This window comes from Lissotriton vulgaris, chromosome 2_1 (assembly GCF_964263255.1).
Source record: "Lissotriton vulgaris chromosome 2_1, aLisVul1.2, whole genome shotgun sequence".
Taxonomy (NCBI): domain Eukaryota; kingdom Metazoa; phylum Chordata; class Amphibia; order Caudata; family Salamandridae; genus Lissotriton; species Lissotriton vulgaris.
In genome coordinates, this window is record NC_141687.1 from 2,042,111,783 (window position 1) to 2,042,136,960 (window position 25,178).

General features: G+C 49.2%; 1 protein-coding gene across 1 annotated transcript in view; it reads left to right on the top strand.

Moving 5' to 3' along the window:
- The window catches only part of CEP152 (centrosomal protein 152), an 804,909-nt gene that overhangs the window by 617,387 nt on the left and 162,344 nt on the right, over window positions 1-25,178 (top strand). Inside the window, exons 24-25 of the mRNA XM_086958276.1 lie at window positions 9,202-9,292; window positions 9,371-9,468. Coding sequence (XP_086814402.1) covers window positions 9,202-9,292; window positions 9,371-9,468 — 189 coding nt within the window. The remainder of the gene's footprint in view (window positions 1-9,201; window positions 9,293-9,370; window positions 9,469-25,178) is intronic.

Here is a 25,178-nt window from a genome sequence, read left to right on the forward strand (position 1 = left end):
GCTTCTATCAGATGCACTCCAGATGCAGCTGACACCGCAGCTTGTGAAATAAACACTAGCATCTTGTTAAGATGCCATGCTTGGTTACGGATCTCAGGATTGAAGCCTGAAGTCCAGCAATCCATCTTAAATATACCATTTGATCAAAAACATCTTTTTGGCCCTGGTGTTGATTTAGCACTCAATAAAATGAAAAAGAACACTGATGTGGCAAAATCAATGGGAGCACTTCAATCGACCTCAAACAGAGGTTCCTTTTTGCGCTCTTTTTACGGAGGAGGGTCCAAGACTATTGGTACCCACCAGAGCACTTCCTCCTTTAAAGGCCATTCTCAGTCCTCCTTTACAAAAGGTTATACAGAGGGCTTTATAGAGGAAATAGTCCTAGGGACAGAGGTAAAAACACCACTCCCTGCACTTCCCCTTCCTCAAACAAACAGTGACTTCCCAACTCTTCGGCGGAAGTCTTCAAAACTTTCTCCCCATTTGGAACTCCATAACGTCCGACAAATACGTGCTTGGAATTATCCAACATGGCTACTGCCTGGAGCTTACCAACAATCCGCCAAACATTCCTCCTCGATCCCACAAAATGTCACCAAACCATCCACACCTACTTCAGCAAGAGCTGCTTTCTGTATTACAAAAAGGGGCTATAGAACCAGTCCCACTTCAATACCAAGGGTCAGGAGTTTATTCCCTTTACTTTCTGATCCCGAAAAAGGACGGATCTCTGAGACCTATTCTAGATCTCATGGAGTTAAACAAATACATATTGTCAGGATACTTTCACATGGTCACTCTTCAACAAGTACTACCCCTGTTGCAGCAGAACGACTTCATGTCTACGCTAGATCTAAAAGACGCCTACTTTCATATTCCAATTCATCCCGCTCATAGGCAATACCTCAGATTTGTGATAGCAGGAAAACATTACCAATTCAAGGTACTTCTATTTGCCACCACCACAGCCCCCATAGTGTTCACCAATTGTCTTGTTGTAGTAGCCACTCATCTCAGAAGACAATGTATACATGTCTTCCCTTACCTGGACAGCTGGTTTATTAAAGCAAGCACTTACCATAACTGTATACTACACACTCAGACCACAGTCCATCTACTTCATAAGTTGGGGTTCACAATAAATGCACACAAATGTCACCTGTATCTGGCACAGGTGCAGTCTTATCTAGGAGCTTTACTCAACACTTAAAGCTCTGGGCACTCCCAATGTAGCCAGGATTCACAATTTTCAAGCCACAATATTACTTTTCCAACCCAATTAACCATTGCCAGCCAGTTGTAATGCAACTCCTGGGAATGATGGCTTCCTGCATAGCAATCGTTCCCTATGCAAGACTCCACATGCGTCCTCTGCAGGAATGTCTTGCGCATCGGTGGAATCAATCACGGGGCCTATTAACCAATCTAGTGTTGGTAGACCGCTGCTGCCATCGCTCTCTATAGTGGTGCAACCCTCAAAACTTAGGAAAGGGGCGGCCCTTCATAGACCCGATTACCCAGTATTGACAACAGACGCATCTCTAACCAGTTGGGGGGCCCATCTTCAACATCACACAGTACAAGGGCTGTGGTCGGACTATCACAAACGCCTTCACATCAATTATCTAGAACTGCTAGCAATTTTTCTATCACTGAAAGCTTTTCTCACCCAGGTCGTATACAAGATTGTCTTAGTCTGCACAGACAACATGACAGCAATGTACTCCTTACAGAAACAGGGAGGGACACACTCTCCAACTATTGCGCCTTGCATAAAGCATTTGGAACTGGGCGATTCATCACAATATGTATCTCTTAGCAGAGCACCTTCCAGGAGTAGATTACAGACCTACTCAGCAGACACAGAGAGCAAGTCCACAAGTGGGAACTTCACCCTCAAGTTCTGCTCCCCTACTTCCAAGAATGGGGATTTCCACAAATAGATCTGTTTACCACAGCGTACAACACAAAATGCCCAAACTTCGCATCCAGGTTCCCACACCAAGCCTCCAAGGGCAATGCTCTGTGGATGAATTGGTTAGGGATATTTGCTTACGCTTTTCCGCCTCTCCCACTAATTCTATTTCTGGTTCTGAAGCTCAGTCAAACGTCCCTCACGTTGATACTAGTAGCATCTACTTGGGCTTGTCAACCTTGGTACACCACCCTATAAGTACTCTCTGTGGTTTCACTTCACAAATTACATCTCACACCCTCTGTCCTCACTCGGAGCCATGTATAAATCATGTATGCGATGTGTCACCATGTTACCTTGGTGACATCCCTGCATTCTGTGCACACCATTGGTGTTTAAACGATAAACCTCCACAATGTAAATGATTGTCACAATTTATTGGTGCATCATCCTCAGTTCGTAATACATTATATTCATGTTTTACATTTTAGATGCTTTTGAAAAACTGCTCCAATGCATTTCGGGTATGGTACCATAGGTAACACCATGGTGACACATCGCATACATTTATAAAATACGTGTGTCGGACGGACACACCACCTGCTTGCAGCACCCCACCTTTCAAAAAAATAATCCATAAAAGATATCAAACATCAAACCAAACTTGCTGTGCGTCCCCCAACCACAATATTTAGCCATGTATAAATCAGACATCCAAATCTCAAGGAACTCAACCTAGCGATTTGGCTCCTGAAGTCCTAGAGTTTGATTATTTACAACTACCACTAGACTGTAAGGATATTCTCAAAGAGACTAGAAATCCTACTATTAGAGCATGTTATGCAGCAAAGTGGATACACTTTGTTGTCCATTGTAACAACTATCATATCAATCCACTTGATGCTTCTGTGCAAAACATTGTTTGTTATTGTTGCATTTACAACAATGTGGATTAGTTTACACATCCATTCGCTTACATCTAGCACCTGTAGCTGCATACTTAAAAAACAGACAACCTCTGTCTCTAGTGTTTAAAGCATTCATGGAGGGATTAAAAAGAGTAATAACTCAAAGGATTCCACCTGCTCCAGAGTGGAATTTAAACATAGTTTTTACAAGGCTAATGGGTCCACCTTTTGAACCATTGCACAAATGCCAACTACAATTCTATTATAGAAAGACGCTTTCCTCATAGCAATTAACTTCACTGAGGAGAGTTGGGGAACTCCAGGCATTAACCATACAAGAGCCTTTTTTTCAATTTCACAAGGATAGAGTGGTTCTTCGTACTAATCCTAAATTCCTCTCTAAAGTAGTTTCTGCTTTGCATATCAATCAATCAGTTGAGTTACCTGTTTTCTTTCCTCAACCTGATTCTGTAGCAGAACGAGCACTACATACACTTGATGTTAGGCGAGCTATTCTTTACTACATAAAAAGAAACAAAGACTTCAGGAAAACAAAACAACTATTTGTTCCTTTTTCTCCCCCTCACAAGGGCAATCCTATCTCTAATTCGGGTATTGCAAGATGAATTGTAAAATGTATCCAAACATGTTATACTAAAGCAAAGTGAACTTTGTTAGTACCAGGTAGGGCGCATTCCCCTCGCAAAATAGGGGCTACTATGGCCTTCTTGGGAAATATCCCCATAGCTGACATTTGTAAGGTTGCAACGTGGTCTACACTGCACACATTCTCCAAACACTATTGTGTAGATGTGTCCTCAAGACAACACACAAATATAGGATAAGCAGTAAAGCAGGACTTAAACAACTATTTCATACAACTACAGCCTCTACAGGTTAGCCACCGCTTTGGGAGATTACTGCTATATAGTCTGTGCAAAGCATGTGATCTACAGCTCACGAGCCTTGAACGGAAAATGTTACTTACCCAGTAAGCATCTGTTCTTTGCATATAGAGCTATAGATTCACATGCGCCTACCCACCTCCCCGATCTCCTGTAGTGGTTGTAGTTCTTAATTTACATTCATAAGCATGGACATCTCTATTCTACACTCCCCAGCACCATTTCTCACCCTGTAAGTGGGAAACAATCTAAAAATGGGGTCAATGCCCATGCATACTTCTCACCGAAATGAAGAGTCACCTACCTCGTGAATGGAAAGACTTCTTTGAACAAAACAACTTCCAAACATCCGGAACCAACACTAGATGGCAGGAGTATGCAATGCATGTGAATCTACAGCTCTACATGGGTAAGTAACATTTTCCTTTCAGCAACTATTTTGCATTTGCCCATCTATTTTAATCCTATTGAAATATTTGTTCCTATCACACGTCAATATAAAAAAATTTAAAAAGTGGTTTTCCAACTACTGAAATATTTTGAAATCTTTGTTCAGTTCATTTACAAGCTATTTAAATGCACTAGCAAACAACTGACATCCTGTAGCATTTCATGTCACACAGGACGATTGTCCGACAGTTAACTTTATTTTTTTTCTCTGACTGCAAAGTTAGAGGATTTTGTAAAAACGATCTCAAGAATAAAAGAAGGAACAATTTGTAAGAAGAACACACAGGGTTCGTGAACATCCCATGCCTTTTGGCCCCATACACCCACATAATTTGGGATTTGGTTGCGCAAATGCTGCCAATGGTCTCAGAGGAGGCCCGACCCATACTACCACAGGAGACTGCAGATGGCAGAGATGCAGCAAAGTTCACCATCCAATGTGGGCTGGACACGACCGACTCACTGGGTATAGTGGCATTGAGACTCAATGCCTGGCTGAGAACCACTGTCTTTTTCATGGGATGTCCAGGCTTCTTTCATGGACATGCCCTTTGATGGCACTTGACTCCTCAGACAGAAGATGTATTCTGTGTTGGAGCGCTTCAAGGACAGCAGGGCTATGGCCAGGGCCTTAGACCTCACTATCCGCCCACGTCAATTCCAGTCTGCTTTTTGTCTCTTTTGTAATCACAGAAGGGGCTTACAACCGCACCTTCAACCGACCAGCCACGACCGCCAACAAGCTTGCCAACCTTTTCGTGGCCGAGGATGCGCTCCCTATAGACCAAGTAGGACCTCCAGCCAGAGTTTGACCCAGTCCGCCGGCAGCCACAGTCTGCAAACCACTTTATCTTGACCTTTGAATACCATGGGCACCCACTGAGAGGCAGGATACGCCACAAACTGCACCACTGGCGATCAGTAATATCCGACCGATGAGTTTTGAGAATTGTCCGGTAGGGTTACTCCTTCCCTTTTCTGGACTTCCAACCCCCATGCCACCTATTATTAGAAAGCCAATGAAGGACCATCTCTCTTTGCTTTGTCAGGAAGTGTCAGCTCTCTTGGCCATGGGAGCCATGGAGGAGGCGCTGGCATTGGAAGTAGGACGTGGTTGCTGTTCCCGTTACTTCTTTGTGCCCAAAAAGTATGGAGGCCTTCGTCCTATCCTTGACCTGCATCTTTTCCCAGAAGAAGTAGTCCAAGATGCTTACTCTCACTCGGGTACTGTCTGTCATGGACCTGGGAGACTAGATGGTTGCAGTGGATATACTTCCACAATCCCGTCCTGCCTGCAAAGGCCAAGAGCATTTCAGTTTGCTGTGCTATCATTTTGTCTTAACAGCGCCCCTCAGGTGTTCACCAAGGTGATAGTGGTAGTTGCAGCATATCTGTGGAGGTCAGGAGTTCCCGTCTTCTTCTACCTCGACGATTGGCTATTGACGGGGAGTTCACCCCAGGAAGTAGTCTCCCTCCTTCAGACTTTCATCCTTTGGATGCTGCCTTTGTCTACGCAACGTACTGTCGTTCAGGCTCTTGTCACTTCTAGACTGGACGACGGAAACATTCTGTATCTAGGAGCCAACAAGGATGTGTTTCGTAAACTGCAGATGGTGAAGAATGCGGCGGCTAGGCTACTTTGTAAGGTTCCTAAAATAGTTTCCATCTCAGGTTCTCTTCGGAATCTTCCTTGGCTTAGGGTTGAGAATCGTATTAAATTCAAAGCCCTGAGCTATATGTTCAAAATCAAAGTTGGTAAGGCATCCCAATACTTAAATGCTTTAGTTCATCCCACCACATCTCTTACGTTCCGCAACTCAGGCTAAATTTACAGTGCCTAGGACCAGATTGTCACGTATGGGCGGCGAGTCCTTCTCTTGTCTAGGTCCCTCTCTATGGAACTCCCTCCCTATGTCACTTTGGACTGAAACTATTTACGAGAAGTTTTTTAAGTGTTTGAAAACCTGCGTGTTTAATATGTAGAGCACTTTTTTTCCCTTTCGTTCCTATCAGGCGGCGCAGAGAAACCCTTGGGTAGCAGTGTGCCTCATAAGATTAAAATAACATACGACAAACCTCCTGCGCTCCCTGGGGTTCATTATCAATGAGCTAAAGTCACACCAGACTCCCTGTCAGACGCTTCCTTTCATCTGCGCTTTTCTGTACACAGTGCAGTTTCCCGAACTGATTTTCAGGCTATGATCCTGATGTTTAAACCTCTATCCTGGATTTCGGTGAGACTGACTGAGGCTACTGGGTCTCATTGACTCCTGCATCCTGCTCGTGAATCATGCCTGTTGGCATATGCGGGCTCTGCAGCGAGACCTGAAGTTCCAGGGGGCGCAGCATCAAGGGAATCTCTCCAACATGGTCATGATTTTGGAGGGTACAGCAAAAGACCTGCAGTGGTGGCTAACAAACCAAGATTGGGCCAACAGCAGACCCCCCCTCTCCCTTCCTCAAGCAGAAGGTAGTGACAGATGCATCACTGCTCAGCTGGGGCGGCCACATGGGAGCAGTGGCAATCAGAGGTCTCTAGTCACTGGAGGAATCCAGGCTATGTTATTCTGGCTCCCAGGCATCCGTCCTCCAAGATGGTATATGCCTTCCGTTGGGACAAGTTTGTGTTATGATGTACAGAGAACAATGTTGAATCCCTTGTCTGCACCTCTTTCACCAGTTCTCTTTTTAGTCTTTCTTTGGCCCAGCAGGGTTGTGCTTTGGGCATCATTAATTAATTAATTGTGGGTTTGTAATGCGCTAGAATCGACTCCCGAAGGAGTATCTCTGCGCAGTAGACCGCTGGGGAACCCGCCCTGGCTTTCCCTGTGAGATGATCCCTACTTGGTATCTCCAAGGTGAAACCAGGCATCCCCGGCGTATGTGGGGGCCGTTGTGGAGATGAGGCAAGCTAATGCCCAGCGTTGCCGAGTGTGATCCCTGGTTAGAGTAGGCATCGAGGTGAGAATTATCGAGTCCGCTGACCCTGGTCCACGACCCTGCCGCGTCGGCAATTGAACCTTGGTTCCGGGCCGTCCTCTGCTCCCGGGTCTGCCGCCTCTAACCAGTGAGCCACACCACTCCACATCATCAAATGGTAATTCTCTCCCATCTCTTCCTTTTTGAGGTTGCCAGAGCAGACATCCTGTCCAATTCCCCTATTATAAATAGGTTTTTGAAAGGTCTAGAACATGTTTCCACCAACGCCCTATGTTATGCCTCTGTGGGACCTCAACCTGGATATGACATCCCTAATATGTGCTCCCTTAGAGTCTCTACACAATTGCCCACTCAAACTCTTCACCATCAAGATGGTATTGCTTGTGGCAATAACATTGCCAGGGGTGTCAGTGAGCCGTAGGCAGTCTGGTTAACTCTGCATATGTCTTGTTCTAGCCAGACAAGCTTGTCCTTTAGACTCAAGCATCCTCATGCCGAAGGTGATAACACCATTCCATGTACCTTTATTACGCCCCAATTCATCCTACCAAAGAGGAGAGACTCCACCACCTTGACCCAAAAAGAGTGCTGCTGTTCTACCTAGATCGTAGCAAAGATTTCCGGGTGAATGAGCAACTCTTCATAGGCTATTTCAGGGCTAAGAAAGACAGTGCAGAAGCGTACAATCTCATGATAGATAATACTCTGCCTCAGTGTGCTTCGCATTGGCAAAAAACACAACCCCAGACGGCTTGCATGCTCATTCCACCATTGCGTTAGCGGATGGAGTCCCTGTCCTGGACATCTGTCAAGGAGCAATGTGGCCATCTCTGCACACATTCCCAAAACACTACTGCCTAGACAGTCGGGTTTGTCATAATGAGCACTTTGCCTGTTCAGTCCTGCAGGATTTTCTGGTATGATCTGTATCGCAGCCCCGCCTTTGTGGACATATTGCTTGGGTATCAATTCTAAGGCAAGGAATCGTGGCTAGATGTCTATATCAAATGAACAAGCTACTTCTTTTTGTAACGCCCTATCAGGTAGAGACTGTATCTAGCTGCAGATTCATTACTGACCCACCCACCCTCCCCGCTCTACGAACCGATTACAGTGATAGGGTTACCCCTCTTTTAGGGCCCTGGACATGCACACCAGTGGTCAGTGTTTATTCAGGCTCAACGCTTCTGCTGTGGAAATTTGCAAAAAGAAACTGAAGTCAGCGCACTTGGGTGGAGCCTATATAGTCACCATACACGTCACTTCTGGTGCGGATGACGCCACATGGATCCGAATGACTCTACCTATCCACGTGCAGGGGTACTGCTGAACAAAAGTTAGCAGATCCTGTCTGACACCTGTGGAATACTCTAAGGAAAGGAATCTGCTGCTAGATAGTCTGTACCAGACAAAGCGTTACCGAAGGAAAGTAACTTGTTCTTTTCTGCAAGTATGATTGCAGCTACTACAAGTTAGATTGCTACTGTTGGTATCATCATGAGTAGTGCTTCTACTGTGGATAATACTGAGGGTATTGATACAAGTTACACTACCACATGAATTGTTTTTGTTGTTGTAAAGCAGTGTACATTTTCCCAGGCATGCAAACCATTTATATCGAAGTGCTCTAGGGTTGTGGCAGAACAAACCTACCCCTTTTTGGTGGAAAGTAAGACACACCTTACTTCACTTCTGATGAATATGTTCGTCTTGTAGCAAGTCTTATTTCAGAGGTTGACGCCACTCAAGAAAATTAAAAACCTTCTAAGCTGCTTAGATGCAGTTAAAAAATCAGAGAAGTATGAGTTTGTAATTAATATCTTCAACAGAATTCTGGTGTTCGACATTCTGCCAGGAGAGAGCAGTTGCTTTACATGCAGTTGCTGTTGTGATTGCTGAGACTGAAAGCCTTTGCGAGTTTGTGCAATGTTTAATCCCACTATGCTCTCTATGCAACATTTTGGGGAAGTCTGTTTGCTGCCTCATTAGCTATTAATGTTTGGTATAGCCAATCTAACCTTTTTGTAGATGAATTACTTTTTATTTTTCACTAATGAAATAAGTAAATTTGTTTTCTTAGAAAATGAGACTATCATTGAGGCTTTGAAAAATGAAAATTATGAGGTGCAGAAGAAAATTGGAGAAATTAATGCAAGTGTCGGGACAAGCAGGTACGAATGATTTTTTTTTAAGCTCCGAAGTAATTGTACACTGCTGTTTATTTTTCATTCATTAGTCTGTCATTTTAGTTCACAGTTGGAAGGAGCAGGTGGAACTACATCCTGTTGTGGAAGAGGCTTGGAAGAAATGCGCTCTCAATATATTATTGCTGTAGACAAAATCAGAGGTGAGTACAGATTCATGTCCTATTTTGCATTAGAGATGCATACAAAATTCCTGATTATTAAATATTCCAATTTAAAGTATCTTCATTAAAGTCATAAACAACCCATATCTCGGAGAGCTTATATTGAAATAAGCATTGGCAATATCAGTAGGTTTATCCTTTTCAAGCTATTGCTGTGCGAAAAGAATAAAAGTGTAATCAAGTGTCTGCACGAATGTCTGCGTATGCTGCGATTGTGGGCCAGCATAATAAGGTATGCGCACGCTTATGGCATGATGCTGTGGACACTTTTTTATTTTTATTTATGCGTTCCAAGATTGTGGATGCCACTTAGCGTGAAAAGTTAAAAGTCTGTGTGTCTGTCTTACCACATAAAATGTTTTTAAGGACCATAACATAGTGGGGGTTGTGCTGGATTAAGGAAGGATGGGTATGGGGAGAGGGAACGCAGAGGAGTAACGGAAGGTGGAGAAGGACAAAAAATAAATATGAAGCAGATTTGGGGATGTCACTGCTAAATAAGCTAAAGTTTGGGGGTTGAAAGAGCAACATGGAGTGCAGGGGTAGCGTCAGGCAGGAATTTGAGGGGGTGAAGCAGCACACGAATAAAAGAGAGCAAGAAAAGACTTCTATTCTCCTGGAGTACTGAAAGCAAAATATAAATGTGAATTCCTTTGTAGGAGAAGGTTAAGGTTACAAGTCATCCAGTCAGGTGTGTGGAACAAACACAAGTAGAGTAAGGAAAGCCATTGAATAAAAGGCAAGCCAGCAAGAGAGACAAGAAAGCCAATTGGTGGTAAACTATGAGTGGACTCAAGTAGATTTTGATACGGTCCTCAAGAGGTCTTTTGAGAATAACCAGCTAAAAGCTGTCTGAAGGCAAGGCCTAAAAAGAGTGAGGTCTTCTCTTTATAGCTGTTCTGGCAGAAATTCTCATGGCATGAATTAGCAACTGTCCATTAAGTTGTTTACCAACTAACAGTAATTCAATAATTTATGAGCTGTATAGGGAATTTAGGTGCCATTCTTCAATAAATACTTCATATCAATAAATGCCTCATTTGGAGCCTTAGCCAACTTATTATCCACCTAATTCCATGGTGAAGCATCTTGTGTAGCAACTGAAGATTGGCTTAAATCGTTAAATAGAATTAAATTCCCATGTACAGCCCAGGGTGCTCAGTATTCGAACCACTAACAGGTTACCGTCTCAACAAATCACATGGGAAGAATAATTTGTCCTCTTACTCCAGTATTGGAACTTTCATAGATTCCCATTGCTTGTATCATTCCCCGTCGTCGGAATGGGAGCCTCGGTAATAATATATATATATATACCTAGGTAACTTCACCCTAATAGGTGTAAAAAAGGTAAAAATTAGGCCTAGGCCTCATTATCTTTTGCAGCCTATTGCTGTCATTATGTAAAAAGACCCAAAGTCCCCTTAGCAACCAATCAGATCAGCCTCACCCTGTAGAACCTTCCTGAGAAAGCTCAGAGCCTCAGATTTTCTACCGCTTCGTTGGTGACAGGGAGTCTCCTTAGAGCTCTGCTCTAACTTCAACTTGAGGTACTGTTTAAACAGTTTTCTTTAAGAATTTCTTTCAGCTTTGTCATGGCTGATAAGGAAAAGAAGAGCCTTTTCAGGTCTTGTGCCACTTGTGGCAAAAAACGACTTTATGCAGAGGATCAACATCAAGACTGTATTTACTGTCTATACCCAGACCATAAGGTTGATAAGTGTAGTATATGCAGGAGAATGTCTGTTAAAACCCTCCGTGATCGTGAAGGACGGCTGCTTCTGTGGCTCAGGAAGTTGGAAAGGAGGGATGAAGTAGTGTCTGGTGATGAGGAAGATGCCAGATCAACATCTTCAAAGACTTCATTGAAGAGGGGCGGATCGTCTGTGGACACTTCAACTGAACCCCCCTTAAAGGCTGTGCGTGTGACCTCTGATAGGTCTGGCAAGCCAGGGCCTATCGAATCTCCTCACAAGAGTGTAAAGGAGAGGGAAAGGCAGGCACTGCAGGTGCAAAAGGCTAAACTGGAGGAGAGCTCGGCTGGGCCTTCCCACCAGGTTAAAGTAGCCAAGTCCGTCAAGAAACCGACTGTAGAGGCCTCTACAGGGGTCAAGAAGGACTCTAAAGCATCTGAGGTGATGTTGTCTCCTCAGTCGTCGACGAGCCACCCAGCGACGACGAGGACGACGACGAGAGCGTCGACGAGGACCTCGATGTCGATTCCGTCGACGAGGACCGGATCGACGACGGCGTCGTCGACGATGACCACGTCGACGGTTACCACCACGTCGACGAAGACCATCCCGTCGACGATGACTATTCCGTCGACGGTGGCAATCTCGATGACGACGATCCGTCGACGAGCCTGTCGACGATGGACCCGTCGACGATGACAGTTCCGTCGACGATCCCGTCGACGGTGGACCCGACGACGATAATGGTTCCGTCGACGATGCCGTCGACGGTGAAGGGACCCTCGTCGACGGTCCCGTCGACGACGATTCAGAATAAGGGAACGGTGGATTTGTTTTCAACGCCGTTGACGACAGGAGCGCCAGGAGACAGCAGAAGGAGGAGGATAACCCCAGATATGACTTCTCCAAGGAAGGTACCATCATTACCTCCACCCCTTTTGTTGGATGAAGATGACTACTCAGAAGAAGAAAATGAGATGTATGGGGATGCTTACAGTCCATCACAATTGAATCTGAAATACCATGATTCGGATATGGATGAGGAATATTATTATCAAAAGGAACAGCGGCCAGAGAGACAGGTCGCATACCAAGATGCCCAACCACAGCAGGGCATGGTATCGATGCCTATAAATCTTTTGACAGACTTAAGGGCAATGCTGGAGGAGTATAGGAGCAAGAAGGGGTCGCAACCTGTGGAAGGTCAAGCACAGGTTCAACCGCAGGTGGTGGCAACACAGTCAGTGCGGCCTGCACAGGAAGAGCATGAGAGGGCATATCCTCCGCAAGTCCAAGTGGATACCTCGGATGAGGATGAAACGGGGCAAAACCAAGATCAAGACCAGGAGAGTGAATGGAACCAATATATAGCTCAGGATCCGGCTTCACCAGTGCCAGATCCGGTCGACTCGCCTCCGGCTGATGTAGGAGGTTTCTTCAGCCTGATGGAAAGAGCCACAGCGCGCTTTAAGTTAGCGATGCCTACAACATCTACGGATTGTTTTTTATACGATTTCAAAGAGGCATACCGTAAGGCTGTGCGCTCGATTCCCATTGTGGATCACATATGGGAGGAAGGGAAGAAAGTGATGCAGACCCCAGCGACGGTCATTCCAACTCTCCCGCGCTTGGAGAAAAAATATAAAGCTCCAGATGACAGTCCCGCCTGTTTGATTGGACAACCTAGACCTGACTCGGTCATATCGCAGGCGGCACAGAAGAAATCGCGGAATCCTTCGGCCACCCTCACGACTCCGCCGGATAAGGAGGGTAGAAGGTTGGACAACGCTGGGAAGCGTTTTTCGTCGATGGCTAGCTTGCTAGTCATAGCGGCGAATGCCTTGGCGATCCTAGCAAGGTACGACCGCCAGATGTGGAGTGATGTGGCACACTATGTGAATCTGCTAGCGGATGACCAGAAAGCGGAAGCACAGAAACTTCTGGAAGAGGGACAACGTTCCTCTTCGGAAATGATTGACTGCGCGATGGACATCGCCACCATCTCTTTCCGTGCCCTAGGCAGTGCAGCGGTTCTTCGACGACAAGGATGGCTGAGAGCTACATACTTCCGGCCAGAGGTCCAGAATAGGATTTTGGATTTGCCCTTCGACGGGGACATGTTGTTTGGGAAACATGTCGACGAGACCCTACAGGGAATAAAGAAGGACACAGAGACGGCAAGGGCTCTGGGGAACCTGCAATATAGAAAGACACCGTTCCGTGGAGCACGAGGAAGAGGTTTCTCTTCACCTAGAGGAGGTTATCAGCAACAGCGATATTCACAGCAGTCGCAGTCTTACAGGCCCCAGTACGGCAATCAATACTATCAGCGGCAGTCGCAATCCCAGTCTTTCTCTCGCCAGAACGCTCGTGGACGACAGGGGCGTCAGGGCAAGGACGCTGGCAAGCGTCAATAGCGGCCTCCCGACTCTGCCAACTGTTCCTCCGCTTCTGGGATCTCCAGTGGGCGGCAGGATATCACAACATCTGAGCAGCTGGGAAGAGATTACATCGGATCAGTGGGTATTAAATATCATCCGGAATGGGCATACTCTAGAATTCCAGGACTTTCCACCTACAAGAGCTCCCCACGCCACTACTTCCAACCATCTGAACCTTCTTCAAGAGGAAGCTCAACAAATGCTTCAAAAAGGGGCGATCCAGCGTGTTCCCCTATCACAAAGGGGAGAAGGTTTCTATTCCAGATTTTTTCTGATCCGAAAAACAAGACAAAAGTGGCGTCCTATCCTGGACTTGAGGGAGCTCAACACCTATCTCACGAAACTATCGTTTCGGATGATTTCACTCCAGGACATATTGCGCCTCTTGAACCCAGGCGACTACATGGCAACATTAGACCTGGAAGATGCCTATTTTCATATCCCGATCCATCCAGCTCACAGACGTTTCCTTCGCTTTACAGTAGGCAAGAATCTGAAAGAGACACGTTAGTGATAGATTCCTTACCTTAGAATATCCCCAGGCGTCAGACTGGATCCGGAAACTTTTGCGTAGCAATACCCCTGCGCGCCGGTAGGCGTCGTCTGCGGCTCCGCGTCCGTCGTCGGCGTCGTGAGCGCCGGGATGACGTCGTCGGAGTATATAGACGGCGCCCATGCGCGCTGACGTCAGTTCTTCTTTTTTCCGCGCCAGCTAGCGCAGATCCGGAAGAAGCTCTACCCCCAGTCACTTTTTGATCCTCTATTTAGTCGATCCTCGACTATCGGTGCCAGGGATGCCCGGGTTCAAGCCTTGCTCGAAGTGCGGCCGACTCATGTCGGTCACGGACCCCCATCGCCGGTGCCTGAAGTGCTTAGGCCTCGACCACGACGATCGAACCTGCTCCGACTGCCGGGCCCTGACGTCGAAGGCTAGGCGGGAGCGGTCCCGCAAGCGTCTCGAGCTGAGGCAGTCGGCCCCGCGCCGCTCCAGGTCCCGGTCCCGGTCCCACGGGAGGTCGAGGGATAGGTCGCGAGGTCGGAGTCATCGACGTTCCGGGAGTGGACACCGATCGTCTGGTTCCAAGTCCTCAGGTAAGAGGCATGAGAGGTCGGAGCGACACCATCGATCCTCCGACCCGCCCCGTCGCTCGCACGATGCGACCGGGGACTCGGGCGACACCGCCCACGCGGCTCCGCGGGAGTCGCAAGCGTCGCCGCCTGCCCCACACCTTCGGGTCCCTGGGCACGGCGCGTCGCAGGAGGAGGTCGAGAGGTACCTCATGGCCATGAGGGCCCTCCCTCCTCAGTCGGTTCCCGTGGCGCCTTCGGGCCGATCGGTTCCGTCTGGAGGTCCTTCCGGGTCGGGCGCTTCGGCCCTGACGACGTCGGGTGCTTCGGGCCCGGCGCCGCTGGCGACTTCGGTCCCGGCGCCGCGCGACCTCGCTGGATCCGGCTCCGGATCCGGGACCCCGCCGGTCGACCTTACGACCTCGCCGGCGCCGTCCCTTCAGGTGTCGTCCCCGGCAGCTGATGTGGTTGCCGACCCCAATGCTTCCTACGGTCCTACTCAGGAGTCGGAAGGGCGCCGCTGGGCGCCGATTCCGTCGGCCTTCGGAGAATTCTATCTCCACGAGGAGGCCCTGGCTGTTAATCCTGGTCTCCAGGAGCCAGGTGACGAGGAGCAATGGGAGGGGTCCGAGGACCCTCTGGCACGTGATTGCCAGTCACATCAGGGCTGGACATATGAGCTTGGGGAGGCCAGTGGTATTGACACCTCGCCAGACACTGGATTTACGTCGCCCCCGACTGTGGCTTCGGAGGCGGGTTCTGCTTACAGTGTAGTGTTGACGAAGGCAGCTAAGGCCTTAAACCTTCAGCTCCCCGTCGCGGCCGTGAGGACTAATCTCCTCACTGAGGTCCTCAAACAGCAGTCCGGCTCCGCGGAGCCCCTCCTGCCGTTTAACGAGGCCTTGTGTGACGTTCTTCTGGGCACTTGGTCCAAGCCCGCCACAGGCCCCCCTGTGGACAGGAACGTGGCCAGACGCTACCGCCCGGCACCGGGCGACCCTTGCTTTTTGTCCACCCACCCCACCCCCGAGAGTCTGGTTATCCAGGCCTCCAACTCCCAGACCGCATTCCCGTCGGCCCCGCCCGACAGGGAATCCAAGAGATATGAGCAGTTCGGGAAGAAGGTCTTCTCGTCTGTGAGCCTAGGGCTACGGTCAGTGAACACCAACTGTCTCTTGGGCCGCTACACCCACACTCTGTGGGACACGGTTGCGGAGGTGCTGCCACAATGCCCTGAGGAGGTCAGGGCTAAACTCAGCCAAACCCTTGCGGACGGCCGAGATGCGGCACGTTTTTCTATCCGGTGTGGGCTGGATACCACGGACTCACTAGGCAGGGCGATGGCAACGACGGTGGCGGTTCGACGCCACGCCTGGTTGAGGTCCGCCAACTTCTCGGCCGATGTCCAGGCCACCCTCCTGGACATGCCGTTTGATGGCCGTCGCCTCTTCGGCGACAAGGCAGACCATGCACTGGAGCGTTTCAAGGACTCCAGGGCCACGGCCAAGTCCTTGGGCCTTACGGCCCCACGCCAGCAATCGGGTGCCTTTCGCTCCTTTCGTGGCCACGGAAGGGGTGCCCCACCACGGGCCGCCAGCCACACGCCGCAAAATGTCCAGCAGCGCGGTGGCGGACGTGGGAACCGCCGCGGCGGTGGTCGGGGTCAGCGGCGAGGCCAGTCCACACCTCCCTCTGCAGCCCCCGCCTCAAAACCTTCCTAGTCCGAGTTTTCAGGCCCATGTGACGCCTGTGGGGGGCAGGGTTCGCCATCACCTCTCCCACTGGCATACAGTCACTTCGGACAGGTGGGTGCTGCAAATTGTCCGAAGGGGTTTCTCCCTCCCCTTCGAGTCTTCCCCTCCATCCATGCCACCTCAATGCCACCGTGTGTCGGGGGATCACTTGCGACTTCTGCAAGAGGAAGTTTCGGCCCTCTTGGCCAAGAGGGCCATCGAGCGCGTTCCTGGGCCAGAAGTAGGACGTGGCTGTTACTCCCACTACTTTCTGGTACCCAAGAAGGGCAAAGGGGGCCTACGCCCTATCTTGGATCTGCGGAACGTCAACGGCTTCCTCCGTACGGAGAAGTTCAAGATGCTCACTTTGGCTCAGGTCCTGGCTGCCCTGGACCCAGGAGACTGGATGGTAGCGTTGGACTTGCAGGACGCCTATTTCCACATCCCCGTCCTGCCGGCCCACCGGCGTTACCTGCGGTTCACGGTAGGCCACGAGCACTTTCAGTTTACCGTGCTCCCCTTCGGCCTTACCAGCGCCCTACGGGTGTTCACGAAGGTGATGGCGGTGGTCGCAGCCCATCTGCGCAGGCAAGGGGTTTCAGTCTTCCCCTACCTCGACGACTGGTTGTTGAAGGCGGGCTCGCCCCAGACAGTCGTCAGCCACCTCCAGACTACGGCCGACCTCCTGCACTTGCTGGGGTTCTCCATCAATGTGCCGAAGTCACACCTGTGTCCCTCTCAGAAGCTCCTCTTCATCGGAGCGGTTCTCGACTCGGCGCAGTTTCGGGTTTACCCACCCGAGCAGCGGGTTCGGGATATTCAGGCTCTGATTCCTGTCTTCGGGCCGTTATCCCGGGTCTCGGTCAGGTTGACGCTGCGGCTTCTGGGACTGATGGCCTCCTGCATCCTTCTGGTGCGTCACGCCAGGTGGCGGATGCGGGCTCTGCAGTGGGACCTGAAGTTTCAGTGGGCCCAGCATCAGGGCAACCTGTCCGATCATGTCCTGATCTCGGAGGGCACTGCGAAGCAACTGCAGTGGTGGCTCACGGACCGCGACTGGGTCAGTGGCAGACCCCTCTCCCTACCCCAGCCGGAGCACGTAGTTGTGACGGACGCGTCACTCCAGGGCTGGGGAGGCCACATGGGGGAGGCGGAGATCAGAGGCCTCTGGTCTCCGGCGGAGTCCCGGCTCCACATCAACCTTCTGGAGCTGCGGGCGATTCGTCTTGCACTGAAAGCATTCCTCCCCTCTGTCAGGGGGAGCGTGGTGCAAGTGTTCACCGACAACACCACCGCCATGTGGTACTGCAACAAACAGGGCGGAGTGGGGTCGTGGACCCTTTGCCAGGAGGCTCTGCGCCTCTGGCAGTGGCTGGAACATCAGGGCGTGACCCTGGTGGTTCAACACCTGGCAGGCTCTCTGAATGCCAGGGCGGACGAACTCAGCCGCCGGTGCATGATGGATCACGAATGGCGTCTGAACTCGGATGTGGCGCAAGGTCTCTTTCGACAGTGGGGAGAGCCTTGGTTAGATCTATTCGCCACAGAAGAGAACGCGCAATGTCAGCAGTTCTGCGCGTTGGAGTTTCCAAGGCGGCACTCGCTCGGAGACGCTTTTCGTCGCGAGTGGAGCTGCGGTCTGTTGTACGCCTTTCCGCCTATACCACTTCTGCCCAGAGTGCTGAAGAAGATCAGGCGCGACCGGGCCCAGGTCGTCCTTGTGGCTCCGGACTGGGCACGAAGATACTGGTATCCCGAGCTACTCAGCATGTCAGTCGATCCCCCGATTCGTCTGCCTCTTCGGGAGGACCTTCTGTCGCAGCAGCAGGGGACGGTCCTGCACCCGAACCTGTCCAGTCTCCACCTACAAGCTTGGAGATTGAGCGGCGGCAGTTGAGGCCATTTGACTTGCCTCCCGAAGTCTGTGATATCATTCTGGCAGCCAGGCGTCCCTCCACGAAGTCGGTATACGCCTGCCGGTGGAACAGATTTGTGGCATGGTGCACAGCAAAGGCTGTGGATCCTCTCTCTGCACCCCTTTCGGAAGTGCTGCTCTTTCTTCTTTCCCTTGCCCAGCAGGGCTCTGCTCTGGGCACTCTTAAAGGGTACCTTTCTGCTCTATCAGCCTTCCTGAGGCTACCAGATCAGCCTTCTTTATTCAAGTCTCCTATTGTGAGTAGATTTCTGAAGGGCATCACGCACATGTTCCCTCCTGTTCCCTTCGTGATGCCCCAGTGGGACTTGAATCTCGTTCTCACCTATCTGATGTGTGCTCCCTTTGAGCCACTTCATAACTGCCCTCTTCGTCTCCTTACTCTAAAGACGGCCTTCCTGGTTGCCATCACCTCTGCCAGGAGGGTGAGTGAGCTCCAGGCTCTTTCTTCTTCTCCTCCTTTCCTGTCTGTTCATCCTGATAAGGTGGTGTTGCGTACACGACCTTCCTTTCTGCCCAAGGTTGTCACGGCCTTCCACATCGGGCAGTCCATCACTTTGCCCACCTTCTTTCCGCCTCCGCATCCCTCGAAAGAGGAGGAGAGGCTCCACCGTCTGGATCCAAAACGTGCGCTCTCCTACTACCTAGACCGCACTCGCCAATTCCGGGTGGATGACCAACTCTTCGTTGGTTACGTGGGCGCGAAGAAGGGGAAGGCAGTACACAAGAGGACCATCTCTAGGTGGATCATCTTGTGCATCCAAGCATGCTACTCCATGGCGAGGAAGGAGCCCCCGGCTGGTTTGCGGGCTCACTCCACTCGGGCCACGGCAACAACAACTGCCCTGGGCCGCGGTGTCCCCCTGCAGGACATCTGTCAGGCAGCCACGTGGGCCTCGCTGCACACGTTCGCAAGACACTACTGCCTGGACAGTCAAGTCCGGAGGGATGGCTTCTTTGGCCGTTCCGTCCTCCAGGACTTTCTGGTGTGATATTGGTTCGCAGACCCACCACCGGGGTTGGTATTGCTGGGGTATCTATTCTAAGGTAAGGAATCTATCACTAACGTGTCTCTTTCAGATGCACAAGTTACTACTTGTGTAACGATATATCTGTAAGAGACATTAGTTAGTGATAGATTCCTTACCGCCCTCCCATCCTCCCCGTTCTGCGAACCGATATTTAGGGTTAAGGTCATCCCCTTTCAGGGCCCTAGTTTCATGGCACCAGTGTTAGTTCTATCATGGCTCTGCGTATCTGGCGCGGAAAAGCTGTGTTATCAGAACTGACGTCAGCGCGCATGGGCGCCGTCTATATACTCCGACGACGTCATCCCGGCGCTCACGACGCCGACGACGGACGCGGAGCCGCAGACGACGCCTACCGGCGCGCAGGGGTATTGCTACGCAAAAGTTTCCGGATCCAGTCTGACGCCTGGGGATATTCTAAGGTAAGGAATCTATCACTAACTAATGTCTCTTACAGATATATCGTTACACAAGTAGTAACTTGTGCGTCACTTCCAGTTCATGGTGCTCCCATTTGGATTAAAGTCCGCTCCTCGGATATTCACAAAGGTGCTGGCACCGGTAGCGGCATTTCTGAGGAGACAGTCGCTGGAAGTCTTCCCGTACTTAGACGACTGGCTTCTGAAGGCCCCAAGCTCGCAAGAGGCATCGAAGGCAGTGGACACGTGCTTGAACCTCTTTATTCATCTGGGTTTACAACTCAACAAGGAAAAGTCAGTTCTTCAACCTGCAAGTACAGTGAAGTTCTTGGGAGCGATACTCAATACTCAGGAGTGCAAAGCCTTCCCATCGGAAGAGAGACAGATGAAACTCATATCGTCAGCCACCCGTTGTCAAAGGAGAAGTTGGATGACGGTCAGGATGTACAAATCTCTTCTAGGGTCGATTTCATCCTGTATTCAATTGATTCCGCATTGCAGGCTGCGAATGCGCCCCCTACAGGAGGAGCTGGACCTTCAGTGGAGACAAGTGGAAGGTTCGTTCGACGACAGGGTGACGATAACCCAGCGGATGAAACGGTCGGTTTCATGGTGGATGAAAAGATCTCACCTCACTGTGGGTCTCAGTTTCAAGGCTGCAAGGGCTCCTCAGGTCATTACCACGGACGCTTCTCTTCAAGGTTGGGGAGCGGTCATGCAAGACCTCCAGGTCAGTGGTCACTGGACTCCGGAAGAACGTCGTCTACATATCAACGTTCTGGAGCTGAGAGCTATTCGACTGGCAATGTTGGCTTTCCTCCCAAGGATTACAGATTCAGCAATCCTGGTGCGGACGGACAACACCACCGCAATGCATTACGTCAACAAGCAGGGAGGCACAAGATCGCCACTGCTTTCACAGGAAGCCCAAATACTGTGGGAATGGGCGATAGCGCAGAACATCACACTCGTAGCAGAACACCTTCCAGGAGTATGCAACACGAAGGCGGATACGCTAAGCCGCCTGAGAGCAGTCTCGCACGAATGGGAATTGGAGGACGCAGTGATCAAGGACATCTTCTCCCGTTGGGGGACCCCAGCGATCGACCTGTTTGCAACGCCGGGGAACAAGAAATGCCGGTGTTACGCAAGCAGGGAACACCATCGAGGGTCACTGGGGAATGCCCTTTCGATGTCCTGGTCAGGCGCGTTTGTTTACGCCTTTCCGCCATTTCCCCTAATTCCTCGAGTCCTCAAGAAACTCAAAATGGACAGGTGCCGGATGATACTAATAGCGCCGGCCTGGGCTCGCCAGTTTTGGTACACGGAGTTGCTTCTTCTATCAGAGACACCACCCATTCATCTGCAACCCAAACTGACACTTCTGTCAATGTACAACGGCCAAGTTCTTCACCCGAACCCGAGCTCGCTTCAGTTGGCGGCTTGGCTCCTGAATACAGAGAGTTTAGGGATTTAAACATCCCAGAAGAATGCAGGACCATCTTGGCACAGGCACGAGCCCCTAGCACTAATAAGACATATAGAGCGAAATGGAAGAGGTTCCATTTGTGGTGTCAGAGGGAAAAAGTACATCCTTTCTCGTCAGCTCCGCATCAACTCTTGCCTTACATTCTTTCATTGGCACAAGCAGGTCTGGCTCATGCATCTATCAAGGTCCACTTGGCAGCTATTTCCAGGTATAGGAGAACAAGATCGGGTCCTTCTCTACTTTCAGCGAGAGTAATCAAACAATTCCTGAAAGGTCTGTTTAGAGTTTTCCCGCCAGTTAGGCCCCCACCTCCGGTGTGGCACTTGAATGTGGTCCTGGCCCAGCTAATGAGACCGCCATTTGAGCCAGTACATAAAGCGGACCTGAAGTTCCTATCATGGAAAGTGGCTCTTCTTTTGGCACTCACCTCTGCAAGGAGAGTAGGAGAGCTTCAGGCTTTAACCATCAAAGAACCCTTCTTACAGTTCAAGAATGATACAGTTATCCTGCGGATGAACCCCAAGTTCATTCCGAAGGTACCGACAGACTTTCATCTTAACGAGCCAGTGATTTTGAAATCTTTTTTTCCTCGGCCTTCAACCCAGGCTGAGAGGACCCTTCATTCTCTGGACGTTCAGAGATGTTTGAAATTCTATCTACAACGCACAGCTGGATTTCGAAAGACACCCCAACTGTTTGTGGCTTTCGGAGCCCCAAGAAAAGGATTTCCTTTGTCAAAACAAGGGATATCTAGATGGATAGCTAGTGCGATACGGTTCTGCCACCAGGCGGCAGGCAAACCTTTACAAGGACAGGTGAAGGCACATTCTACAAGGTCGGTCTCAGCATCAGCGGCGCTGTTTGCTGGAGTATCCATAAAGGACATTTGCAGAGCAGCCACCTGGAGCAGTACGCACTCCTTCACGAGACATTACTGCCTGGAGGCGGCTGCAAAGGAGGATTCGGCTGTAGGACAGGCAGTCCTGAGAAATCTCTTCCAATAAGAGGTGAGCTTTCCTCTCTTCCCTCCTCCTGTTTTTTCAAACATTTCGTTTATTATGCTTTGTTACTGCTTTATAGTTGTTATAATCTGTGAGGTCATTGGCTGATAATGATTCTATACTGTGCACGAAATGTTTGAGGTATGCTAACTGCTATCTACTCTGATACAAGCAATGGGAATCTATGAAAGTTCCAATACTGGAGTAAGAAACGAGTTACTTACCTGTAACTTTAGTTCTCCAGTATTGGTAACTTTCATAGATTCCCATGCGCCCACCCGCCTCCCCTGGGAAAGCTCACTTTAGGGCTAGGTGATTATGTGGCAAAGCAACGGCTACGAAAATCTGAGGCTCTGAGCTTTCTCAGGAAGGTTCTACAGGGTGAGGCTGATCTGATTGGTTGCTAAGGGGACTTTGGGTCTTTTTACATAATGACAGCAATAGGCTGCAAAAGATAATGAGGCCTAGGCCTAATTTTTACCTTTTTTACACCTATTAGGGTGTAGTTACCTAGGTATATATATATATATATTATTACCGAGGCTCCCATTCCGACGACGGGGAATGATACAAGCAATGGGAATCTATGAAAGTTACCAATACTGGAGAACTAAAGTTACAGGTAAGTAACTCGTTTCTTCTTCTAATTCTTTTATCAATCCTTGTGAAAGGCAGAGATGCTGGCAAACAGTCCGTATAGTGTCTGAAGTCTACCATGCCACAGCTAGTTTGATTTCAATATCTTGTGAATTATTGTTGGAGCCATCCATTCTTTTTATATACCAGCCAGTCCACTTTAGACACCCTGCTACCTCTGTTTTGTGATTCACCCAGATCCCATTATGCGGGTACACTTTGTACACCCCTTCAGATGACAGAACAAGTTCTGTCCCTCGCATTACAAGGGACAAGCCTAGGCTTCTGTGCTCACCCTAGATAAGCTTGATGCCAGGGCCAATATAAAAGTTGAGAGCTACCAGTTTTGCATACAGTTGGACACGGGACAGGAGTACATGTCCATTTACCATGCAGGGGACATTCTTGTCGAAACACCAACAGAAGACTGATTAGCCCTTGTTTTACGTAGTCTAGTTTGGATTATTGCTGTGATTCGGAGTGAAACTCCACTGATTTTTCTCCGAATCTTCTGGGCCATTATCTACTCCACAACAAATGGAGGCCTTTAAGGAGGCAATGCTGCAGGTATTCTGGATGGTTATTGGTCCCTCTAACATAACATAACTTTAGGCCCCACAGACCCATTTGGCTTCTGTGTGGGCTGCTGCCAGCAGGCTCTTTCCTGGTGCCAAAAGCCCTGTTTGTGCTCAGCCAGACCCAGGTCACCCTTGACATCCTGGCAACAGACCCCACTTGTAGTGCTCGCTTTGGCTCTACGGGTCCTGATTCCAGTGTCCAATCTGGAACCAATTTCAGCCAGATATTGACCAATGTTGCACTATGAGATAACTACTTGTAACCTTAGATGAGTCCCTTACTGTTTCCTTGCCTCAATGCCGGTTTTATCAAATGTTGAATGCATTTCTGGTTCAAACTTTGATGCGATTCACACTCCTAACAGGTTCCCCATAACAAAGATGATGGGAAGGAGGACTATTGATTAAACCTCATTATACTGATTCTTGTTTCTACAGCAACCTCCAGAATGCTAATGGGTTACCTGAAATTAATTTGATTTGCTATAGAGTCCTAGTATTTAGGAGTGTATCCTTTGTGGTGATTGTCCACAGGGCTGCAAAATGCTTGGATTTACAGTTGCTCACACTTGAAGCCAAGGTAACATTAGTCACTGAAGTTTTGCAGCCTGGGATGTTAAGAGTGGAACCTACGCTACCATTTAAAAAGTCCCTAACTGAGACCATTATGGCTGCTTGATCCAAACCGTGCTCAGCACTACCTGTGAGCCTCCCTATTGCCCGGCTCCACAGGCTTAATCTTGGAAACCCATCCTTCTGTTCATACCTCATTTCAGAGAATCTTGTCATTTGTACTTCAGTGAGCAAGGCTAACCCTAATGCTTTCGCTATTGTTCTTCCTAATAGGAAATCCAGTAGGAATGTTGCTTTAGCAAAGGGTTTGTGGCCCTTCATTCGTTGAAAACTGTTTCCCTCTTGGGCTGCTATACACATGCACTTTGGGACATGGTTAGTAAAATCTTGTCCTCAACCCCTGAGTACTTTCGGGCTTCTTTTGCTCATACAGCAGATGCCAGCCAGGATACAGTCAAATACATTGGTAGTACTGTGTCAGTCGTGCCATTAGAACTAGGGTTTATTCTTCTGCCTGTGTGTCCATGCTTTCATTGATTGCCACTTGCCTCTTTGGCTGCTATACACATGCATTTAAGGAAAATACAAGTTAGATCTTGCTCGCTTTCCTGGAGGACTTTTGGGTTTTTGTCAGACCTGGCATCATTGGCGTCAGTCTCCCTTCCAATTTTGACGGATTGCTTCCTCTGTTTTGATATTTTTTTGATGGATTTATGCTTTGGGTACTTTGCCACTTTCTAATCAGTGCCACAGGGCAAGTTCTTCCTATGTTAAAGTAATGAACTAATTGTGTTATTCCATGATTGGGTTATTTGATTGATCTGTCAACCCCTATTACAGTGCACCATGTGTGCCCAGGGCTTGTAAATCAAATGCTGTTGGTGGGCTTGCAGCACTGGTTGTGCCACCCACAGAAGCAGATTGTAAAGTGTGTCGCAGGCCTACCATTGCAAGGCCTGTGTGCAGTATAGCACTGCCATGTCGACTTGGCCAAGTGCACCCACTTGCCAGTCCCTAAACCTTCCCTTTGCTTCATACTATACACCCCTAGGGTAGGCCCAAGGACTGGGTGCATTGTAAGAAGGTGGGACATGCT